General features: G+C 43.0%; 1 protein-coding gene and 1 long non-coding RNA gene across 8 annotated transcripts in view; one reads left to right on the plus strand and one right to left on the minus strand.

The window, feature by feature from the left end:
- Positions 1–21,880, plus strand: part of rabggta (Rab geranylgeranyltransferase subunit alpha) — a 34,288-nt gene extending 12,408 nt beyond the window's left edge. For 2 of the 6 annotated variants that reach the window (XM_029750973.1, XM_029750974.1), the window contains exons 2-19: positions 2,121–2,307; positions 9,544–9,612; positions 14,604–14,637; positions 14,760–14,870; positions 15,056–15,180; positions 15,329–15,516; positions 15,744–16,001; positions 16,213–16,296; positions 16,390–16,472; positions 16,580–16,675; positions 18,108–18,213; positions 18,381–18,432; positions 18,561–18,649; positions 18,757–18,845; positions 18,934–19,050; positions 19,169–19,282; positions 19,404–19,491; positions 21,026–21,880. In XM_029750973.1, the coding sequence (XP_029606833.1) occupies positions 14,635–14,637; positions 14,760–14,870; positions 15,056–15,180; positions 15,329–15,516; positions 15,744–16,001; positions 16,213–16,296; positions 16,390–16,472; positions 16,580–16,675; positions 18,108–18,213; positions 18,381–18,432; positions 18,561–18,649; positions 18,757–18,845; positions 18,934–19,050; positions 19,169–19,282; positions 19,404–19,491; positions 21,026–21,174 (1,752 nt within the window). In that variant the 5' untranslated portion in view covers positions 2,121–2,307; positions 9,544–9,612; positions 14,604–14,634 and the 3' untranslated portion in view covers positions 21,175–21,880. Of the gene's footprint in view, positions 1–1,302; positions 1,843–2,067; positions 2,308–9,543; positions 9,613–10,628; positions 12,076–14,603; positions 14,638–14,759; positions 14,871–15,055; positions 15,181–15,328; positions 15,517–15,743; positions 16,002–16,212; positions 16,297–16,389; positions 16,473–16,579; positions 16,676–18,107; positions 18,214–18,380; positions 18,433–18,560; positions 18,650–18,756; positions 18,846–18,933; positions 19,051–19,168; positions 19,283–19,403; positions 19,492–21,025 lie in introns of those variants that run through there. The other 4 variants (XM_029750971.1, XM_029750972.1, XM_029750970.1 and 1 more) reach the window with 4 other exon arrangements.
- Positions 3,038–12,412, minus strand: LOC115192460 (uncharacterized). 2 transcript variants are annotated; one of them, XR_003877936.1, is made up of 6 exons: positions 12,165–12,412; positions 8,402–8,462; positions 8,286–8,314; positions 6,240–6,309; positions 6,092–6,138; positions 3,038–3,298 (listed from the first exon to the last, which is right to left on the minus strand). It is a non-coding gene; the product is annotated as an uncharacterized LOC115192460 (long non-coding RNA). The 2 variants fall into 2 exon arrangements; XR_003877935.1 differs by lacking the exon at positions 3,038–3,298 and adding an exon at positions 5,557–5,856.
- Positions 21,881–23,175: the final 1,295 nt, after the last annotated feature.

The raw sequence follows: 23,175 nt of genomic DNA on the forward strand, positions 1-23,175 counted from the left end.
AACAAGATTCTCTGGTCTGATGAAACCAAGATTGAACTCTTTGGTCTGAATGCCAAGTGTCACATCTGGAGGAAACCTGGCACCATCCCTACGGTGAAGAATGGTGGGGGCAGCATCGACTGTGGGGATGTTTTTCAGCTGCAGTTACTGGGAGACTAGTCAGGATCGAGGGAAAGATGAACGGAGCAAAGTACAGAGAGATCCTTGATGAAAACCTGCTCCAGAGCAGGTTCACCTTTCAACAGGACAACTCTCTTCGCCCCTACCCGGGCTCGAACCAGGGACCCTTGCACACATCAACAACTGACACCCACCGAAGCATCGTTACCCATCGCGCCACAAAAGCCGCAGCCCTTGCGACACAAGGGGAAACCCTACTTCAAGTCTCAGAGCGAGTGACGTCACCGATTGAAACGCTATTAGCGCGCACCACCGCTAACTAACTAGCCATTTCACATCGGTTACACTCACCCCCCCTTTGACCTCCTCCTTTTCCGCAGCAACCAATGATCCGGGTCAACAGCATCAATGTAACAGTGTAGGGTCCGTCCCTCTCTTCACCCCAACCCGGGCTCGAACCAGGGACCCTTGCACACATCAACAACTGACACCCACCGAAGCATCGTTACCCATCGCGCCACAAGAGCCACGGCCCTTGCGACGCAAGGCGAAACCCTACTTCAAGTCTCAGAGCGAGTGACGTCACCGATTGAAACGCTATTAGCGCGCACCACCGCTAACTAACTAGCCATTTCACATCGGTTACACACACAGTCATGAAAACACATAAGTCATTCCCAAAGAAGGCTCAAGACTGTAATCACTGCCAAAAGTTATTCAACGAAGTACTGAGTAAAGGGTCTGAATACTTATGTAAACGTGATATTTTCATTTATTTCCATACATTTGCAAAAAAATCTTAAAACCTGTTTTTCCTTTGTCATTATGGGGTATTGTGTGTAGTTTGATGGTGATAAAAAAAAAAAAAAACGGTACATTTTTAGAATAAGGCTGTAACGTAACAAAATGTGGAAAAAGTCAAGGGGTCTGAATACTTTCCGAATGCACTGTATATAATTTTCAGATTTTAAATAAGCATAAATCCTTTAAATGAAATAAAAACTCAATTCAACTCCCACTGACTCAACTTCTACTGAGACTGACTACTCCCGCTGACAAAACTTTTATTGACGCTGATAACTGTTTTGTCTGTCTCAGCTGGTGTTGCGTCATTTGGACTTCGGGGAATCTGCATGCAGAAATGTTCCTGCAGAGGGCACTCAACTCCCACTGACACAACTTTTACTGAAGCAGACAACAGCTTTTGTCTGTCTCAGCTGGTGTTCCATCATTTGGACTTCAGGGAATCTGCATGCAGCTATTTTTTTAGAGGGGGCTCTCAACTCCCTCTGACACAACTTTTACAGACGCTGATAACAGCTGACCGACATGTGACAGCACCATACCACCCCTCCTCAAATGTACAGGCTGAAAGGATGGTGCAAACCACCATGACGCACTGAAGACGATTGCAGCAGGGCACTGTCAGACACGCTTTGCCAGGTTCCTACTAGCCCAACACACAACCCCCAACTCAGCCACAGGGAAGAGCCCTGCATAGCTGCTGATGGGTCGTCGGCTGACAACTGCACTTGACTGATCTCCAAGAGGATATGCGCCACAGACAAGAAGAGACAGGAATGAGGCACCAGGAAACATTCAGGCAGTTCCAACCAATGGAGACTGTGTTTGTCCACAGTGTTGTAGGATGAACCAGATGGCTGCCTGCTGTGGTGGAGCAGGCCACAGGTCCGGTGTCATGCAGAGTCTCTGGACACATAAGTACATTTTAGTATTTAATTGTAACTTAAAGATTGCATACAGGAATGCACCAGGTGTCGGCTACCTGAGGCCTGAGGACATTGCTCGTCCATATATTAAAATAGTCTTACATTCCTTACTTAGATTTTTGTGTACTGGTTATATGTTGTGAAATTGTTAGATATTACTTGTTAGATATTGCTGCACTGTCGGAACTAGAAGCACAAGCATTTCACTACACCCGCAATAACATCTGTTAACATGTGTATGTGACCAATAAAATTTGATTTGATGGTCAGGTTCACAGGCACCATGTTGACCAGCTTTGAGGGCGCACTTCTGTGGCAGGGACCGAAACGACACTGCCCGTCCCAGCCGACTCACAGCTTCCTCTCAGAAGCACCACTGAAATGACTCCTGCTTCTGCCCCACCAGATTCACGAACTGCTGGAGCAGAGTCCTGCTACTGTGGGAGGCCCTACGAAGGTTAGTAGCTCAGTTTCTCAGCGATCCCGCTGGGTCAGAGTTCACCCTAAGCATTTTGAGGACTAGGGTTGTCTAATCTGGGGGAAAGGGGTGTTATGTATAGAGTTACTTGCTGCCCAGCTACAAGCGGCTATGGGGGGGGGGCATGGTTCACAGTTGAGACTGTTCTGAAGTTCTTAGTAAAAACCCATAAACGTTAAATCGGTCTTCAGCCATCCTTCCTACTTATTGAGAGACGTTATACCGCCTCTTTCTGTCTCTCTTTCTCTGAGCAGCCCCTCCACTGCCAAGCCTACACTGCCTATAGTTGGCAGGGGTTATTATAAGAGTCAGTGACAGGGATGGAAACGAGGCTGCTCGACCAACAACTTGTGGTCTCACGTAGTATCTTAGGATGCTTCTTAGATCGTGGAATTTCCTTCCTTCTTAATGCGTTTGAGCCAATCCGTTGTGTTTTGACAATGTAGAGGTGGTATACAGAAGATAGCCCTATTTGGTAAAAGACCAAGTCCATATTATGGCAAGAACAGCTCAAATAAGCAAATAGAAATGACAGTCCATCATTACTTAAAGACATGAAGGTCAGTCGATCCAGAAAATGTCAAGAACTTTGAAAGTTCCTTCAAGTGCAGTCGCAAAAACCATCAAGCGCTATGACTTGGTTAGAGCCTGTAAGTAAGCATTTCACTGTAAGGTGTGGTATTCGGCACACGTGACAAATAAACTTTTATTTGATTTGAAACTGGCTCTCATGAGGACCGCCACAGGAAAGGAAGGTTTATTGATCACAGAGAAATGGGGAGTGCAGAACCGGGGTAGCTCAGATGAGTTGCAAACAACAGGAGTGTAGAGTGAGGTTGGAGTTGGTTGAGTAGAACAGGGGAACAGGTCCGGAGGGGAATCCAAGGCAATGGTGGTGAGTGATATCCAGAGCAAGGTGGTTGGTGGTGAGATGTGGAACAGGAGACAAGAGCCAGAGACAGAGCAGTAACTGCAAGGAGAGGACAAAAATGGTGTAAGGCAGGAAAACAAGCAAAGCAGAGCAACAGGAGCTTGGGAATAGACAAAAGGCTAGAGTGATAAGTGACTGAGCAGAGATTACGATCTGGCAGAGTGGAGGTGGCAGGGATGAGTATATGTAGAGGTCTTGATTTATGGGACGATTTGCAGCTGGTAGGGATCTGCTCTGACTCCAGCACACCTGGCTCCAACCACACAATCACACCAAGAGAGAGAGAGTGTATACAGGGGGAGAACTGAAGGTTAGGACGACACCGGATGAACACCAGAGGGCGTAGTGGGCGCCGATGTGATATGTCTCCCCTTTTTTTTGCCGATCCGAAAAATGATCCAATCCGTGACTCAAAATTGTGATCTGATCCGAACCGTGAGTTGTGTGACCCGTTGCACCACTATTAGGCACCTACAGTAGAACCTCATGAACATGATGGGGGAAACAAAATTGGTCATGCTCCTTGTCCTACCAGATCCGCGAAGAGAAGGTTCTAACTAGTGTATCCCGCTGTCCTTCGACTCTTGTTGAGTGTAGTTGTCCAGTTTATCAGGTCCCAGGCTCTCATGGCTGTTGTAATTAACGTGTAAATACAGAATCATAACAACAACCAAAAATTGTAGGGACTCATAATATTTGGAGGTCCTTGATATTAAGAAGTTTGAAAACCCCTGGCTCAGAGGAAGCTGGGCAGAACCTTCTCTGTTGTCAGTTATATGAAATGGTGCCAGTTATATGAAATGGTGCCAATTTTGTACTGTCACTAAGTATGACATTTATTTTACAGTTATAAGAAAGGTGAAATATTATATTAAGTTGTTTATCATTTGATTGTTACTGTATTTAAAAAAGCATTTAAATAATTTCAAGCCACTTTTGTTGAATAGGAAAAAATAGATCATTTTTCATAATATTGGTGTGTACCCCTTTCTAGAACTATGCAGCATTACTAGTTATTGTGTATAGCCCTCCCATGATAAATAATACATTTTGGGATTACATAGGTTACATCTAACAGGTTTTAAGCATTGCGTTTTCGAACTGGCACTGGTCACCTTACATAGATATGAAAACGAAAATACACCTATTTCACTTTTGCATGTAGAATCACCACCAACCACCGTGCTGCGCAAGCTGCCACTGTTTTGATCGCCAAAGTTTGTTTTATTTTTAGAACAAGCAGTGCACAGCCAGCTCATGGGTGCATCGGTGCCACAGGCAAAGGGAAAATGCAACAAGCACAGATGCGACAAGTGAAAAAACGTATCTAACTGGGGATAGCTATCGGCATGCAAACTAGAAAGCTAGCTTCCGGTAGCTAGCTTGCCGGTAGCTAGCTTACTGGAGCTGGTATAAGTTAATGTACAAAGCACATTCAGCTTGTCTATATGGTATATATAGTCTGTCTCCATCCTGTCTCCATTCTCATTTTCATTCTAGTCCTCATCTGGCAGGGAAAACAAATTGGGCACAGAGCCATGTTTTTTTTTGTCCTACCAGATCCGCGAGACGGTTCTAGCGTATCCCTCAGTCCTTCGACTGTTTATGGATGTGGACAAAGATATAAATATTTGATGTGGTTGTCGGATTTAGGTCCCAGGCTCCCAATGACTGTCATGATTATTTATTTACAAGTAAATTACAACTTGCTCTTTAGCGCCATCTGTTGAGTAGCCTACCTGAGAGCCAAGTACCCCTGACTGCTGTGTGCAATTCGGGGCCAGGCTCAATGTGGGCGGGGTCAAATGGTTGACTCCGCCCACCGTTTTTTGTGTGCATCTGAGCTTTGACAGTCACACACTGAATACACACACACACGTTTGTGCAAGGCACATGTTGAATACAAACGTATTTCATTTTTGAAGATCGTAAGAAATATTATATAAAGTGGTACCAGCACATGAGTTGTAACACTTATTTGAGGCAAGCTACTGATATTGTTGCAGTGAACAGACTTATGTATGTCATGTAGTGTTAAAATTGTGAGTGTGTGTGTGTGTGTGTGTGTGTGTGTGTATGTATATATATATATATATATATATACACACACACACACACACACACACACACACACACACACACACACACACACACACACACAGTTACTACCTATCCTGATTTATAATGCTATTTACTTTCCTCATGAGAATGGAGACAGACTATACCATATAGACAAGCTGAATGTGCTTTGTACATTAACTTATACCAGCTCCAGTAAAGAGATCAGAGACTCGGGTGACTTCTACGTCATCTTCACTAAACAACAGAACACAATTAACAATTGAAACAATTAACACAGCAGACAAAAATAAGGTTTGACCACTCCTATAAAATTGCTTCACTCCTGCTCTTCAAAAAGGGCAAAGACAGTAATTTTCTTGTTGTCAACTGCCTCCACATAGAACATCTCATAATCTCTCTGGAACGACAACATGAATGGTTCCTTGAGGAGAATATTTTCGTCTTCATCCAGGCCATCATACAACCGTAGTACTTTAAGGGTTGTAATGCGGTCTTCCCTGTCCATCCCAATTACACTAGGGAGGGAAACAGTGCCTTTAAATGTTTGGCGTGTGCCAAAAATTAAGAGTAGTGCCTCATTGGGTGATCCAAGTCAAATTACACCCCACTTTCACAATACCACCATGCAAACAAAAACCACTATTACTAATGGGGTTTTCAGTGATATCTATAACTACTCAACAAGTCATCACAACTATTATATATTGCCATGCATCAAGCCTTCAGCATTACACACAGTAGACTACATACCCAGTACACAGCTCCCAGTTCACTGTGCATTTTGTTTTCAGTATCGTCTAGAAAGAAAACAGATTGTGGTTATTAAGTAATGTAAGAGAACCTCTCGGGATGTGTGTACAAGAATGCACCTTACGTTAGCTAATAGCCTATACAGTACCTGATCCTGCAGAGCTGGATGCTGATGTGACATGCTGTGACTTATTGGGGAGGACATCTTCTACATCATCCTGAAATATATTGGAGAGGGGTGGGTTTAAGTTTGATAGTTATGATAACAACAATAATGATAATAGTAAATAATAATAATAATAATAATAATAATACCACCCCCCCACCAGGAATATATACTGCTCAAAAAAATAAAGGGAACACTTAAACAACACATCCTAGATCTGAATGAAAGAAATCATCTTATTAAATACTTTTTTCTTTACATAGTTGAATGTGCTGACAACAAAATCACACAAAAATAATCAATGGAAATCCAATTTATCAACCCATGGAGGTCTGGATTTGGAGTCACACTCAAAATTAAAGTGGAAAACCACACTACAGGCTGATCCAACTTTGATGTAATGTCCTTAAAACAAGTCAAAATGAGGCTCAGTTGTGTGTGTGGCCTCCACGTGCCTGTATGACCTCCCTACAACGCCTGGGCATGCTCCTGATGAGGTGGCGGATGGTCTCCTGAGGGATCTCCTCCCAGACCTGGACTAAAGCATCCGCCAACTCCTGGACAGTCTGTGGTGCAACGTGGTGTTGGTGGATGGAGCGAGACATGATGTCCCACATGTGCTCAATTGGATTCAGGTCTGGGGAACGGGCGGGCCAGTCCATAGCATCAATGCCTTCCTCTTGCAGGAACTGCTGACACACTCCAGCCACATAAGGTCTAGCATTGTCTTGCATTAGGAGGAACCCAGGGTCAACCGCACCAGCATATGGTCTCACAAGGGGTCTGAGGATCTCATCTCGGTACCTAATGGCAGTCAGGTTACCTCTGGCGAGCACATGGAGGGCTGTGTGGCCCCCCAAAAGAAATGCCACACCATGACTGACCCACCGCCAAACCGGTCATGCTGGAGGATGTTTCAGGCAGCAGAACGTTCTCCACGGCGTCTCCAGACTCTGTTACGTCTGTCACGTGCTCAGTGTGAACCTGCTTTCATCTGTGAAGAGCACAGGGCGCCATTGGCGAATTTGCCAATCTTGGTGTTCTCTGGCAAATGCCAAACGTCCTGCACGGTGTTGGGCTGTAAGCACAACCCCCACCTGTGGACGTCGGGCCCTCATACCACCCTCATGGAGTCTGTTTCTGACCTTTTGAGCAGACACATGCACATTTGTGGCCTGCTGGAGGTCATTTTGCAGGGCTCTGGCAGTGCTTCTCCTGCTCCTCCTTGCACAAAGGCGGAGGTAGCGGTCCTGCTGCTGGGTTGTTGCCCTCCTACGGCCTCCTCCACGTCTCCTGATGTACTGGCCTGTCTCCTGGTAGGGCCTCCATGCTTTGGACATTACGCTGACAGACACAGCAAACCTTCTTGCCACAGCTCGCATTGATGTGCCATCCTGGATGAGCTGCACTACCTGAGCCACTTGTGTGGGTTGTAGACTCCGTCTCATGCTACCACTAGAGTGAAAGCACCGCCAGCATTCAAAAGTGACCAAAACATCAGCCAGGAATCATAGGAACTGAGAAGTGGTCTGTGGTCCCCACCTGCAGAACCACTCCTTTATTGGGGGTGTCTTGCTAATTGCCTATAATTTCCACCTGTTGTCTATTCCATTTGCACAACAGCATGTGACATTTATTGTCAATCAGTGTTGCTTCCTAAGTGGACAGTTTGATTTCACAGAAGTGTGATTGACTTGGAGTTACATTGTTGTTTAAGTGTTCCCTTTATTTTTTTTAGCAGTGTATTTCAAGATGTAGAAGACACACACCACCACCAACCCCCCAAACAAGTCACAGCGTGTCACATCAGCATCCAGCTCTGCAGGAGTTTGATGTAAGAATTTTGTATGAAGTGTAAAAGCTGTAGGAAATAGGTCCTAAAAAGTGTCAAGAATAATAAACAAGAAAAAGTATGAGCAATAACAATAGTGTTCTTTGCTTACTGCAAGCACAGACATAATGATAACTTTTCATATGTTATAACAGAAAGTAGGACTAATATAATATAGTGAATCGCCAGCATCTTACCATCAAAACAAACCTTGCTTTGGTAGGCCCTGTGGTGGGAACAAGGTACAATTTCCAATAAAGGAATGACAATCAAAACGTACAGTTCAGTGGAATCATTTGAAGGAATATCTAACCTGAACATCATCCACACCAAAAGTCCTCCAAGGTCCAGGGGACAAGATCTGAGCAATGTTTCTGTCAACACAGTGTATGTGAAAGTAAAGTACAATTCAACAGCTTTTTATGCTCCAGCATGCATAACAGTTTTGAACACCGCAGTCAGCGGCTTCTCGAAATAGCAGGTCCAGAAGACCTGGGTGTTCATCTGAACTCCCCCAGGACAGTAATTTACTTTGTGCTGTGAAAGTCATATGATAAAATATTTTTGGAACAGTGAAATTTACACAAATTAACCACGCTTTTATGGACAATTTAAACATAATCCAATTATATATTATTCATTTTTCACCAGAAAAAGTCATGTTTTTTTACCACTCACAAGTGGAGTACCACCCCTAATGCCCTACTGGATGGGTCCCGACTGAAATCAAATTAATATTTAATAATAAGGAAATTGTCACATTCATTACCTTCATCTGAAGATATCTCAAAATCACTGTCAGACCAATACGCAGAGGGTTGCGTGCTCCACATCATTTTATTTAAATATGATGTACACGAAAAACAATAAACACAACAGATGACAGTTTCACAGGCTAAAGCAATAATACTTAGCAGTGCAAAATATAACTACCCACAAATGACAAACCAAACACACACCTACTTATAGGACTCCCAATCAGAGTCAACTAGAAACACCTACCTCCAATTGAGAGTCCAGCACCAAAACCTACACATAGAAAAACTAACCTAGAACATACTAATTCAGAAACATACACCCAAAACCCAGGAACACATAAATAACACACCCCTCTAAACCACACACACAAAAAAAAACACCATACAAAACAAACATACCTCTGCCACGCCCTGACCAAATATAATACAAATAATACCTAAATACTGGTCAGGACGTGACAGAGATATAACCCTGGCCTACAGACAAGACAAACATTTATTTTTGGCTATTTAGGAAAATGATTCACCTCATCTTCTATTAAACATATCATTTACACCATGGGAATCTGGTATTCTACAGGTACAGTATATAAAGTATAATATACGTAAATTAGGCATAGTAATAATTAGACAATGGTGAATAACCATGAGTGCATTTGTATCTATTTTATTACTCTCTCTCTCCCCCGTCACACAGGCAGACCTTCAACTTGTGCTGTTCGGGAAGGGATTTCTGGCAAAAACTTGGCAGGAAACACAATCCTGGGTGAGGAGGAGTTTGACACAACCAAGAGGACTGCCCAGTGTGCAAGCTGACAGACAGGTCCCTGTGGTAGACACACCTGACTGGTGGTGGAATCACTTGTTGGCGGTGACCTCAGCATGCATTTAGTTTTACTTGCGTTTAAGAGCAGTTGGAGGCCACGGAACGAGAGTTGTATGGCATTGAAGCTCTTCTGGAGGTTAGTTAACACAGTGTCCAAAGAGGGGCCAGAAGTATGCAGAATAGTGTCATCTGCGTAGAGGTGGATCAGAGAATCACCAGCAGCAAGAGCAACATCATTGATGTATACAGAGAAGAGAGTCGGCCCGAGAATTGAACCCTGTGGCACCCCCATAGAGACTGCCAGAGGTCCGGACAACAGGCGAGGCAATCATTTGAGAAACCAAGGCTGTCGAGTCTGCCAATAAGAATGTGGTGATTGACAGAGTCGAAAGCCTTGGCCAGGTCGATGAATACGGCTGCACAGTAATAGCTCTTATCGATGGTGGTTATGATATCATTTAGGACCTTGAGCGTGGCTGAGGTGCACCCATGACCAGCTCTGAAACCAGATTGCATAGCGGAGAAGGTACGGTGGGATTCGAAATGGTCGGTAATCTGTTTGCTAACTTGGCTTTCGAAGACCTTAGAAAGACAGGGTAGGATAGATATAGGTCTGTAGCAGTTTGGGTCTAGAGTTCAGATGAGCCAACTCACCATCTATCTCAGGTATTCCCAAACTGGGGGTACACTCAATGCCTTCGGGGTACACCAAATAAAAATGTGATTCACTTTTTTTTATGTTCTTTTTTCACATTTTCAAAGATTTTCCAATTTCAAACATTTTCAAATGGGGCTATACATTTGGGTGTGTTTTTTCTCTTGCCTGAGTAGCCTCGGTTCCCTGCCAAAAATAAAATTAAACCATCTAGTGTTCAGCGAAATAACAACACAATGTCAAACACAGGTAGCCTAGTCAAATAATTAACAGCCAATCACATTAACCGTTACTCTCTCGCTGGAATTCCACTAATGGTCCATATGTAGCCAAACTTAACTGCTGCTCATTTCGTTTGCTCGAAAATTGACAAATGGTTAAAAAAAGTAAGGCCCGCGTCCATAGAGACACATACCAGCTCTACTCTACCAATCAAGGAACCTCATGCGAACAACGTACACAACTCGACTCTTCTGCCCTGGAAGACCCATTCTTCTTCTTCAGTGGGGTTTATCGGCATTGGCATCCAACGTTATGGTGCATTACCGCCACCTACTGTACTGGAGTGTGAGCCAGAGATGGCGAGAAACGAAATCCTACCTGCCAGCTCCCGTTACTCTTTAAAAAGATAACAAAAAATTTGAGACTATATCCAATAACGTTCTACTCAAAATACTCTTTAAACTACTTTCCTGTATCCCCTTCTCCCTCATACTAGATCTCAGTCTCTCTCTTTCCCTCTGATACAGCCCACACTGTAGCAATACATGCTCCACGGTCTCTGTTTCCTGACAATAATCACACTTTCCTGTTGGATGATATCCTATCACATTTAAGGACTTATTCAACTGGCTGTGTCCCACCCTTAATCTTGTGAAAATAGCCTCCTCTCTTCTGTCCCTTCCTGCCTTCCTCCCCTCCGCAACTTTCCTCTTTACTAGAAATAAATGCCTGCCCTTGGTCACTCTATTCCACTGCTCCTGCCATCTCTGCACCATCACTGTCCATATCAGGCTTTTTGCCTCTGTCTTGCCCATTGAAACTACGACATCAACATCCCCACTTCTATGTGCTTGTTTAGCCAGTACATCAACTGCCTTGTCCCCCTCCACCCCCATATGGGCTGGGACCTTAGTAAATCTTATCTGTATACCCATCTGTCTAATCCTGCCATGTGGAAGACACATTGTAAAAGTAGAGGCTTTTTGTATTAAAACGTGTCCAAGTGCAACATGCCTAGCTCTGCCCACTGGGGCGTGGCTTACGGAGTGGTCTTTTATATAAATGCTTGTCTCACAGTATTCCAACGGATTGAGATATCTCGCAACACTTGCCTACAGTACATGTACATAGCTACCTCAATACTCCAGTATCCCTTCACATTGTACATTTGGTACTGGCACTGACCCTGTATATAGCTTCCTCTCTTATTTCTCGTGTTCTACATTTTGTATTAGTTATACTATTTTATATTGAATCCTGCACTGTTGGGTAGGGCTTGCAAGTAAACATTTCCCTGTACTTGTGACAAGTAAAACTTGAAACTGAAAAGTGTATGTCCGTCCACAAGAGGGAGCCATACATATCATAAACTCCATTGGTCGTGACGTCAATTTCTACGGGCCGGAAGTTGAAATTGTAGTTGTTCGCCTCACTGCCACTGGGTGACAAAGGCACACATCAATATTTCGTCTGAAAACCAAAGTAAACGAATCCACACATTGCTACAACAGCAGTAGACTTTTGGAGTGAGTATATGTGGTGTTATTATGTTGGAATGTATGTTAGTACATGTGTTTTTATCGAATCGACATGTGAATAAGCGGGTATACTCAACGGTGCGTCCGACAGCTTGGGGTCCTGTTTTGTTGATGGGCGATTGCCAAGTCGAAGCGCTAATCATGTATGTTTACAAATACTTTCGACTGGCGAGTCGATCTTCATGTATTCAGCAAACAGATTATTATTATGCTGTAGCCGACTTGACACAACTCAGTGTTCCCCTCACTCGTTGTTTTGCTGCCATCAGAAGGTTGGTGCGGTTTTGGGCAAGTGTGATTACGGCCCGCAATTTGGGGCGTTCCTGCATGTGGGAATTTCTGCATGACCCCCCCCTGAACATCCCATTGGTTTCTGCATGAACGCCTTGTAAAAATAGCCTCCCCTCTTCTGTCCCTTCCTGCCGTCCTGTCCTCCCCGACTTTCCTCTGTGCTTGAAATAAATGCCTGCCCTTAGTCACTCTATTCCACTGCTCCTGCCATCTCTGCATCACTGTCCCTATCAGGCTTTTTGCCTCTGCCTTGCTCATTGAAACTACATCAACATCCCCACTTCTATGTGCTTGTTTAGCCAGTACATCAACTGCCGTGTTCCCCTCTACCCCCCACAAGCACGACATCTTCATGCTTGTGACAATTTTGGATTTAGATGGAAAGCAAAATTAAAAGTATTATCAGAGTTTTTGCACCACTCTGATGTGTTCCGGAGGCCTTAACTAGCTAGCGGGAGTGACACCGGTTGACAGTGTCCTTCGCTCCCGCGTGACCTCACCGTTGTTAACAGAACTGCCGGAAAACAGTGCCCGACAGGCGAGGCTGAAAGACACTGTCTACCGGTGTCGCCCCCGCTAGCTACTCAGGTTAGTGATGGGCATTCTGGCTCTTTTCAGTGAACCGGCTCGTATAAAATGTATGCACACACTACTGTAAGTCGCTCTGGATAAGAGCGTCTGCTAAATGACTAAAATGTAAATGTTCGGCTCAGCTCACCTAAAAGAGCCTGCTCTTTTGGCTCCCAAACGGCTCTTTAAAAAAAAGGTTTTATATTTTTTCAAGTCAAACAGTTTGCGACAGTTTGACTATGATTGGTGTTAAAACAATTGCATTTAAACATTTGCATTGAAAGTATAACTTTTTAATGTATATAAACAAAGTGCATATAAATCTGTCCATTCAAAACGAACACAATCTGAACAGCATAATAGAATATTGCACCATATCAAAGAAAAATAAATAAGAATGTGCAAAACTGCAGCATTCCACAAATTGAAATAAATGTAAAAAAGAAAGATGCTATTACACATGTGCATTTAAAGTATAACTTTTTTAATGTATATAAACAAAGTGCATGTAAATGTAACATTTCAAAACTAATACAATCTGAACAACATAATAATAGAATATTGCACCATATCAACGAAAAATAAATAACAATGTGCAAAACTGCAGCATCCCACTTAAAACATTAAGCTGGTCCCTCTTTTCTCTCTCTTCTTTATTGCCATGTTATAACCAGCAGCACACAGCTATGCTGACCATATTTTGCTTTTGAGAGATTTGCATTCAGAAATGCAAGCTGCCTCACTTTCGAAGGGCTGATGCGGTTTCTTCTCAGTAATTATTTGTCCCGTTTTCAAGAATACCCTCTCAGAGGGAACGGATGTGGCCACTGCAGTCTCCCTGTCATGACTTTAGTAAGCCGTGGGTAGACAGAGGCCTTGTTCTTCCACCAGCTCAGGATCTGCAGATCTTTGGAGGGGCTCCTCCAAATAGGATCGGACCTCCATTACGGCATCTGCTGAGGGATTCATTCGTGCGGCAATCCCCAGTTGCTCTCTCGTCAAACAGCATCCATTCGTTCTTTGAATTAGTTAAATCTATTCATTTAAATCTTTTGATTATTCATATCTTATTTTTTTATGTATTTTTATAAATAGTTTAGGCTCTTCTGATATGCGAGCCGGATCCCAACGTTCACCTACAAGAGCCGGCTCTTAGAGACGACTCGTTCGCGAACGACCCATCACTAACTCCGGTACACAGCATGCGGGGGCGACACCGTCTGCTAGCTTACTAGCTAGCTTTCTTTTTACTGGAGGCCTAGTACTACCTAGCTAGCGCATAACGTTAGGTGTCCTTCGCTCCCGCCTGCCGAACACCTGCCCTCGCTGTTGTTAACAGCACTGCGGGAAAACAACCGTCCTCAGCAGGCAGGGGCGAAGGACAATGTCTACCGTTGTCGCCCTCGCCTCATCTGTAGTGTTTATCGGCTGTTGGCATCCAACGTTACGGTACCTACTGCACTGGTCTATTCCCGTCTGTCCTAGCTTAAAAATGGACCAAAAGTAGTATAAAGAGGTGTTCCCGCAGATGCAGGCCGCAATTGCTTTGAGTGTGTAAGCGCAGGCGCCTGACGGTTCCGTGGTTCACATACTTAATTCTTGATTTCACATACTTAATTCTTGATTCGCCATCTCAATCTGCTCTTTGGTTTTAGATTTGCACAGCCTATTCCCTGAACTGACACGATGGTGAGTGAAGAGTGATTATTTTTCTGTGTTTAAGTTCGATTTATTTATTGTAATCTTTTAATCATTACTGGATATCAATCCAATGTGCTAATTGAGTGTCTTCCTGTGTGTCTTTCTCACAGCATGGACGGGTAAAGCTGAAGTCCACCGCCCAGCAGGAGGAAGAGAAGAGAAAAGAGAGAGAGAAGAAACTCAAGATTTATGTGGCAGCACGAGATGCCATCTTTACTAAGGTCTGTTTGACATAGACACATTCAGTCAAAATCGGAAGATAAACCAATAGGTTTATCTATGGCTATGGTTTAAGCCTGGTAATGCCCCGATTATGCAGTTGCTTGGATGGGATGACAGAGCTGTGCAGTAACTTTGAAGATCACATTTCATCACTTCCCTTTTCCTTTCCTCTTGCTGGTTTTAGAGGATGGAGGGTGTGTTGGATGATGAGGCCCTTCAGTTGACCCAGCAGCTGCTATCCTCCAATCCTGATTTTGCCACTCTCTGGAACTACAGGAGAGAGATCCTGTTGCACCTGGAGACTGTACGGTGAGGACACTACAACTCTTATAACGCATTTTTGCCCATGGTGGCACAGCTGAGTCTCTTGTAGCTATTATTATTTGAAAGTACCAATACTTGTTCATTATATAAGTGCATCATACTCATACATGTCTTATCCTTTTCTCTGTATCAGTGAGGAGGATGACGTGCAGAAGATGTATGAGGCTGAGTTGTTGTTTCTGGAGTCGTGTCTGAAGGTGAACCCAAAGTCGTACGGCAGCTGGCACCACAGAGGCTGGGTTTCAGCCCGCCTGCCCAGACCTGACTGGGCCAGAGAACTGGGCCTGTGTGACCGCTGCCTCAGTCTGGACGACCGCAACTGTGAGTCAGAGGGTAGGAGGATGATAGTGAGGGAGGAGAGGAGTTGGGGAGGGACTACAGTTTTGAAGGAGGATGGGTGGAGAGGTGGATGGGAGGTGAGCTTGATAGAGACAAGAGATAGAAATGAATGAGGCAGAGGATCAAAGTATGTTTTGACGTCCCGGTCTCTCCATTCATACTTTTTTTTCTTTCTCATATTCAATTTCCCCTCTCCTCATCTTTCTCAGTTCACTGCTGGGACTATCGCCGGATGGTGGTGAAGATGTCTGGTGTGCCTGTGGACCAGGAGCTGCAGTTCACTGACCGTCTCATCGGCTCCAACTTCTCCAATTACTCCAGCTGGCACTACCGGAGCACCCTCCTTCCCCTACTCCACCCTGAGTCCCCCGACCCCCCCTCACCCTGCCACCAGCCCTCCCACTCCTCCCCTCCACCCTCCCCTCAGACACACTCTCATCGCGTCTGTGAGGAACAGCTGCTCAAAGGTATGGACAACACCACGGCCAGGCAGAGTTACAAACAAATATAGATATATTGTCAGTGGAATACAGTTGTGTAATACTTTAAACAGGCAGACAGAGGGCACTGTCACTAGGAATACCATGGGTTGGATGCAAGGCAGAATAATGAGTTGATGTGTGCTGGTTGTCTGTGTTATCATCATACATTACTAAACCCTTTTGTTTTTATTTTCAGAGTATGAACTCGTACAGAATGCCTTCTTCACTGACCCCAATGACCAGAGTGCCTGGTTTTACTACAGGTGGTTGCTAGGCAGAGGTGCGTGTATCATTTTGTATTTTCTATATAAATTGTCTTTATTATCTTCCAGCAGTGAGCAGTATGTGAGCTCTGTTTCTCTGCCTTTCTCAGCGGAGCGAGAGGAGATGATAAGCTGTGTGTTTGTCAGCCGTGAGGAGGAGAGAGTGGCTGTGGCCTTCTCCAGACCTGTCAACGTGAGTACTCCAACGTATACCCTCAAAGTAGACACCTTACTGTAACGTGTATGTCCTCTGCTCCTTCTACACTTCAACTCTATTCCTCCCTGACTCTCTCCTTTCAGGCTTCATCTAGTGGTCTGATGCTGGTGTTGGATGGTCAGCCCCAGCGTGTGGAATGGAGGAGTGTCCATCCTCACTTCAGACACAGCCCTGTCTGGGTATCCTTTCCTTCATGGTCATGGGTACAATGTGAATGATGTGGCAAAATGTTGATTTCTGCCAAAAGGTATACCCAACCATAATTATGTAGTCACTTTTGAGGACACAAGCTCAAGTACATAGTACAATTCATATAATTTTTTTCCTATTCAACAAAAGTGGACCAGTAGGGTTTGAAATGATTGAAATGCTTACTAAATATAGTAACAATCATGTTATATCACAATCACATTTCTTATAACTAAAATAAATATGATAATACTTAGTGACAGTACAATATTGGCACAATTTAATTTAACTGATCACACAATTTTTCTAAACGTCCACCGAGCAGTGTAGACACCATTCAAACGTGTGCAGAATCGTTACAACTTCAGCTTTAAGCACAAAGTGATTTAGTCTGTCTTTGAGCAAGAGAAAGTGTTTTTGCTACAATTCTATGAAATTATTTTGTGTTTTTTTCATGTTGTGAGCTCTAAATCCAGCTGAGAATATCACAGTGAGATGAAACCACAACGGCTGCACTTGCTAGACTGTCACCGTTCATGTGCTGTCTCACTTGCTCAGAGGAAGAGAACATTTATTCGTCTGAATAGGTCAGAAAATGTGACGCGTCACTCCCTATGCAAATGTGGGGTGTGCAACTTGACATTCATGTCAGCTCCGCTGAGAGAGTGGAAACGGAGAGTAGACAGATGGGGCTTTTTGGCCCTATATGGTATGGGACCCTACAACGTTCACAAGCGCTTTGTACACACATGTCAAACGGAACCAGTCCAGAACAGCTCAAAGACCCCCATAAGGGAGACTTTTAACATCTCAGAGGCTAAAGACATTACTCTGTTCTAGGCATGTGGTAATGCACTTTTCCTTTGTGCTGCTCAGTGCTCACTGTGTTTCTTTTTCATTCCTTTCTCATCCCTGTGTTGTAGTCTACAGTAGGTTTCATCATTCTTAACATGTCTCTTTTTGATAAGAGCTCTCCATATCTGTTACTGAAACACAGGTAGAGAAAGAAACCAATGAACCTTTACAGACATAGAGAATTACTTTATCTCTGCAGAGCGTTGGGCCAGTAACCAAACGGTGGCTAGTTCGAATACCTGAGCTGACAAGGTGAAAATTCTGTCTTGTGTCCTTGACCAAAGCACTTAACCCTAATTTGCTCCACATACACGCTACTACTATGGCTGATCCTGTAAAATAAAAAATGTCACTGCACCTATCCGGTGAATGTGACAATAAAACTAGTGTTATTATTATATATTTTTTTTTACACACTACCATACAATGATCTATGTTGAACCTGTCTTCGAGATGGGCAATGCTCAACAGGTATTTGCAATATATAACATTATACATTCGATCACTTTAACAAACACAAGCATCCACACTTACTCTATTTAATTGTGGACCTTAACATGGTGTCAGATCTGTGAGCTTCCTCCTGGCACTATCAGTGACATCATTAATGAACACAACCTGACCGTGCACTGGACTGAGAAACACACTCACAGAGACTGTGCTCTGTACACAGGTGAAATAATGTTTATGTGCTAATGCACCTTCTGTGTGACTGAGTACATGCTCTTGTCTTTTTTTGTGTTAACATGTCTGCGATGGGTATATAATGTTTAAGACTTCTGTCCTTGCTCTCTGCTGCCCTCTAGCCTCACCTCACAGTATTGCCTCCATCTTTCACAGGTCGGTCTGAGAGTTGGTGCAGGGATTCTGCCACTGACCAGGAGCTCTTCAGGTAGTGTGTGTGTGTGTGTGTGTGTGAGAGAATAGCAGCGCTTTTGCAGGCTCTCTGGTTGGTATATCAGACTTTCTGTTTACTGAATGGGAAAAAAATACCTCGGCATCTTTTTTTGTCTCTGGTAGGAGTGAGCTGTCTGTGGAAAAGACCTCTGTGTTGCAGTCTGAACTACAGTCCTGCAACCAACTGCTGGAGCTGGAGCCTCAGAACAAGTGTAAGTACACACTTTGAGTGTAGCGTGTATGTTGGGGTTTGTTATTTATCTATCACTATTGGAAACATCACAAAATGTATGACAATTGTAATTTCTCACTTTCTCAGGGTGCTTGCTGACCATCGTTCTGCTTATGAGGGCACTAGATCCCCTAGGTTACGAGCGAGAGACCCTTTCTCACTTCCAGACTCTTAAAGTTAGTGCTTTACAGGGCTATTACATAGTGGTGTACACTAATACATAATAGATGTGTTTTCTATCACTGCTCTGTCTTTCTCACACAGGAGGTGGACTCCATGCGCTCTGCGTATTACCGTGACCTGTGCAGTAAGTTCATGATCGAGAACACCATTCTCAAGATGGAGTACGCTGAGGTCCGGGTCTTCAGTCTCTCTGACAAGGTTAGTGCTGTCTGTTCCTGCCTGTATCTGTCGATCCTTGTCCATCCAGAGTTTGACTCCCCATTCTCTTCTTTGTGGCTGTAAGTCCACCTAATGTCTTTCACCCTCACCTCAACAGAACCTGACCATGTTATGCCACCTGGACCAGCTGCTATTGGTCACTCATATCAATCTATCATGCAATCAGCTGCTTAGGCTGCCTCCTCAGTTTGCCATGCTGCAGTGCCTCGAGGTATAGTACTTAAAAAACATTTGATGTTATGCTCAAATTAATATTTATTCATGTGCTGTACTCTAGTTTTTGTACTTAATATTTTGATGTTTGTCTAACAATATGGCCTTCCATTTCCCAGGTGTTGGAGGCTGATGACAACACTATTGAGAATTTGGATGGACTGTACTATCTCCCCAAGTTGCAAGAAGTGTCCTTGAAGAACAACCGTATCCTTGCCTTTCTCTTTTGATCAGTTTCAATGTGGTAATAGATTGTTTAATAACCTCTAGAGGATAAAATCCCATTAACGGGATTGGTTGAACAACAACCAGTGAGATAGCACGGCGCGAAATTCCCCAAAAATAATCTCAAAATTAAAATTCAAGTATTATTACGGCATTTTAAAGATACTCTACTCGTTAATCCAATCACATTGTCCGATTCCAAAACGGCTTTACGGTGAAAGCAAAACATTAGATTATTTTAGCATAGCACCTTAGTAAAAAAAAAAAAAAAGCCATTTTCCAAGTGAGATAGCCATCACAAAACCAGATATACAGCAAAATTAAGCACTAACCTTTGACAATCTTCATCAGATGACACTCCTAGGACATCATGTTAGAAAATACATGCATTTTTTGTTCGATCAACTTTATATTTATATCCAAAAACCCAATTTTTACATTGGCGCGTGACTTTCAGAAAATGTTTTCTCCCCATAACTTCCGGTGAATAGGCACATTTAATTTACAGAAGAACTCATAAACGTTGACAAAATTTATAACAATTATTTAAAGAATTAGAGATAATCTACTACTTTATGCAACCACTTTGTCAGATTTCAAAATAACTTTACGGAAAAAGCACATTGTTCAATATTCTGAGTACAGAACTTAGCCTTCAATGCTAAGCTATACAGTTAGCCTACAACCACGACGTCGACAAATCTCTAAAAATATGTTCGAAATATTTACTTACCTTTGCTGATCTTCGGTGGAATGCACTCGGATGGGCACCCACTTCCACAAGAAATGTTCATTTGTTCTGCAAAATCCATCATTTATGTCCAAATACGTCCGTTTTGTTGACCCATCCAGAACACTTTACAATGCCATGTGGCGTGGACGCAAATCCATAGACGAAATGTTCAAAGTTCCATTACCGTTTGTAGATACACGTCAAACAATGTTTACAATCAATCCTTTAGGGTATTTTTTAACGTACAATTGCAATAATTTTAGAACCAGGCAATAGGTATTCATCCCAGAAGAAAAATAAAAAACAACAAAGTCACGTGCACGCGCATCATAAGACACCTGTCCTCAGACTGGCCAGTGATTGACTGAGCCACAATTTTCTGCCCGGTAAGAGGTGACGGATGAAACCAGTTCCTAAAGATTGTTGACAGCCAATGGAGAGTTAGGAGGTGCAATGTAAATCCTATGTCACTAGTTTTTCAAGGGATTCAAAAGAAAAACTACATTTCTAATTTCTCCCACTTCCTGATTAAATTTTTCTCAGGTTTTTTGCCTGCCATATGAGTTATGTTATACTCACAGACACCATTCAAACAGTTTTAGAAACTTCAGAGTGTTTTCCATCCAAATCTACTAATAATATGCATATTCTATTTTCTGGGCCAGAGTAGTAACCTGTTTAAATTGGGTACGTTTTTCATCCGGCCGTGAAAATACTGCCCCCTAGCCCCAACAGGATAATACTGTTAGAGATGTTGTAATTTTCTTTGACCGTAATATGCAGAAATATCCAAACTGTCTGACCTTCAACTCCTGACTTCCTGCCCAAAGCTGACCTGCCTTGATCTCCGTGGCAACCCTGTCACCCAGATTGCCAACATTCAATCTGAGTTGACTGAGCTACTGCCCTCAGTCACTGACCTCCTGATCTGATTGGACAAACAGCAGGGCTCATTCTAAGTTTCCCTTAGACACAGATTTAGGATCAGCTTATCACCCCCAAACCATAACCATTCTAGGGGGGAAATGGAAAAACTGACATTAGATTAGTGTCTAGGGGCAACTTCCCCATATTCCCGGCGTACTACCATCAGCAGCATTTGTTTGTGTGTGTCCATGTTTGTGGGCATGCATGTATGTGAGAAGCAGAGGGCTGTTTAAGTGTTTTGTTTCCTTTCCACTATATATTCCTCTTGTGTGGTGACATTGATTCACAGCGAACCTCCACTCATTTTAATGCCTGATAACATTGGACCTTCTATCAGAGACTTCACTAAAACATTCTCACAAACCTGTGTGTTTATGTGTATGTACAGTTTGTGCGTGTGTGTGCGCTCTATTTCTCTCATACAGTTCAAGACACCAAACTGCATGCCGATTCACTGATAAAGGTAATATTACTAACTATGTGTATGAGTGAGCATGGTGAGAATGTGGCTTTTAGTAAACACTGAAACAGCATCTGTATGGTGGTTGCAGTAGGACATTGATCAGAAGAATATTGCAAAATACTTATCTGTGGTTGTATTTTTGAAACAGTTGTGCAAAAAAGTTTATGAAATGAATCTATACTGTTAATAAACAACTGTAAATGACTATTCCACCAATAAAACAGCACATGCGGTGTCACTGCCTCCCAGAGAGTCTCCTGTGTGTTTCTGTGGTGAGGGAGGTTCAGTCAGGACTCAGATCTTCCTTCTGTTGGGTGGCTCAACCGTAACCACACATTACTTGTCCACCATGATGGAATCTGGTTGGGGAAAGTGGATCTGTCTCAATTTGTTCGTACGTTAGTCACATGCGAGATCTGACAGCACTGACCCGATTTTGATGAAACTTGGGTGAATGATGCGTCTTGCCATAGCGTTCCGGAGTTTACAAAATTACACTGATCGGCCCAAGGCGGGGGCTATAGTAATTAACTGAAATTTGTTAGTCACATGCGATATCTCAAAAGGCCCAAGGGTGGACGCTGCATCATTTGTGGGTGAAGACATCTTCACTTTTGCTTTGTGATAAATGTCTGTGGCGCCAGAGTAGATTAACATGAATGGATTAACACAATTCTGTACATTGTATCAGTGGTGGAAAAAGTACCCAATCGTCACACTTGAGTAAAAGTAAAGATACCTTAATAGAAAATAACTCAAGTAAAAGTGAGTCACCCAGTAAAATCCTACTTGAGTAAAAGTCTAAAAGTATTTGGTTTTAAATATACTTAAGTATCAAATGTAAATGTAATTGCTAAAATATACTTAAGTATCAAAAGTAAAATAATAAATCATTTCAAATTCCTTATATTAAGAACCAGACAGTACCATTTAGTTTTTTTATTTACAGATAGCCAGGGGCACACCCCAACACTCAGACATAATTTATGCACGAAGCATGTGTTTAGCAAGTCTGCCAGATCAGAGGCAGTAGGGATGACCAGGGATGTTCTTGATGTGTGTGAATTAGATCATTTTCCTATCCTGCTAAGCATTCAAAATGTAACAAGTACTTTTGGGTGTCAGGGAAAATGTATGGAATAAAAGTGAATAATATTCTTTAGGAATGTAGTGAAGTAAAAGTTGTAAAAAATATAAATAGTAAAGGAGAGAACAGATACCCCAAAATCTACTTAAGTAGTTCTTTCAAGTATTTTTACTAAAGTACTTTACACCACTGCATTTTATTCACATGTTTGATTTGGCGTGAAAGGATCCCACTAATTAAAATCTGTGCACTTGCGTCATCGTTGTCCTCCGCCTGCTACACAAGCAGGTGTTGTCACCTGTCATGCTGTGACGTTGTTTGTGTTTAGGGTGGTTCCAAGAAAAGGATTGGATAGCGGTTAAGTAATTTCACAATCAAAAAGTTTCATGTTTGATTGTGAAATATTAGGTGCAGTTTGAGACTCACAAAGGAATGTATGGTTTAACCCTTTTTTAC

Source organism: Salmo trutta, chromosome 4 (assembly GCF_901001165.1).
Source record: "Salmo trutta chromosome 4, fSalTru1.1, whole genome shotgun sequence".
Taxonomy (NCBI): Eukaryota; Metazoa; Chordata; class Actinopteri; order Salmoniformes; family Salmonidae; genus Salmo; species Salmo trutta.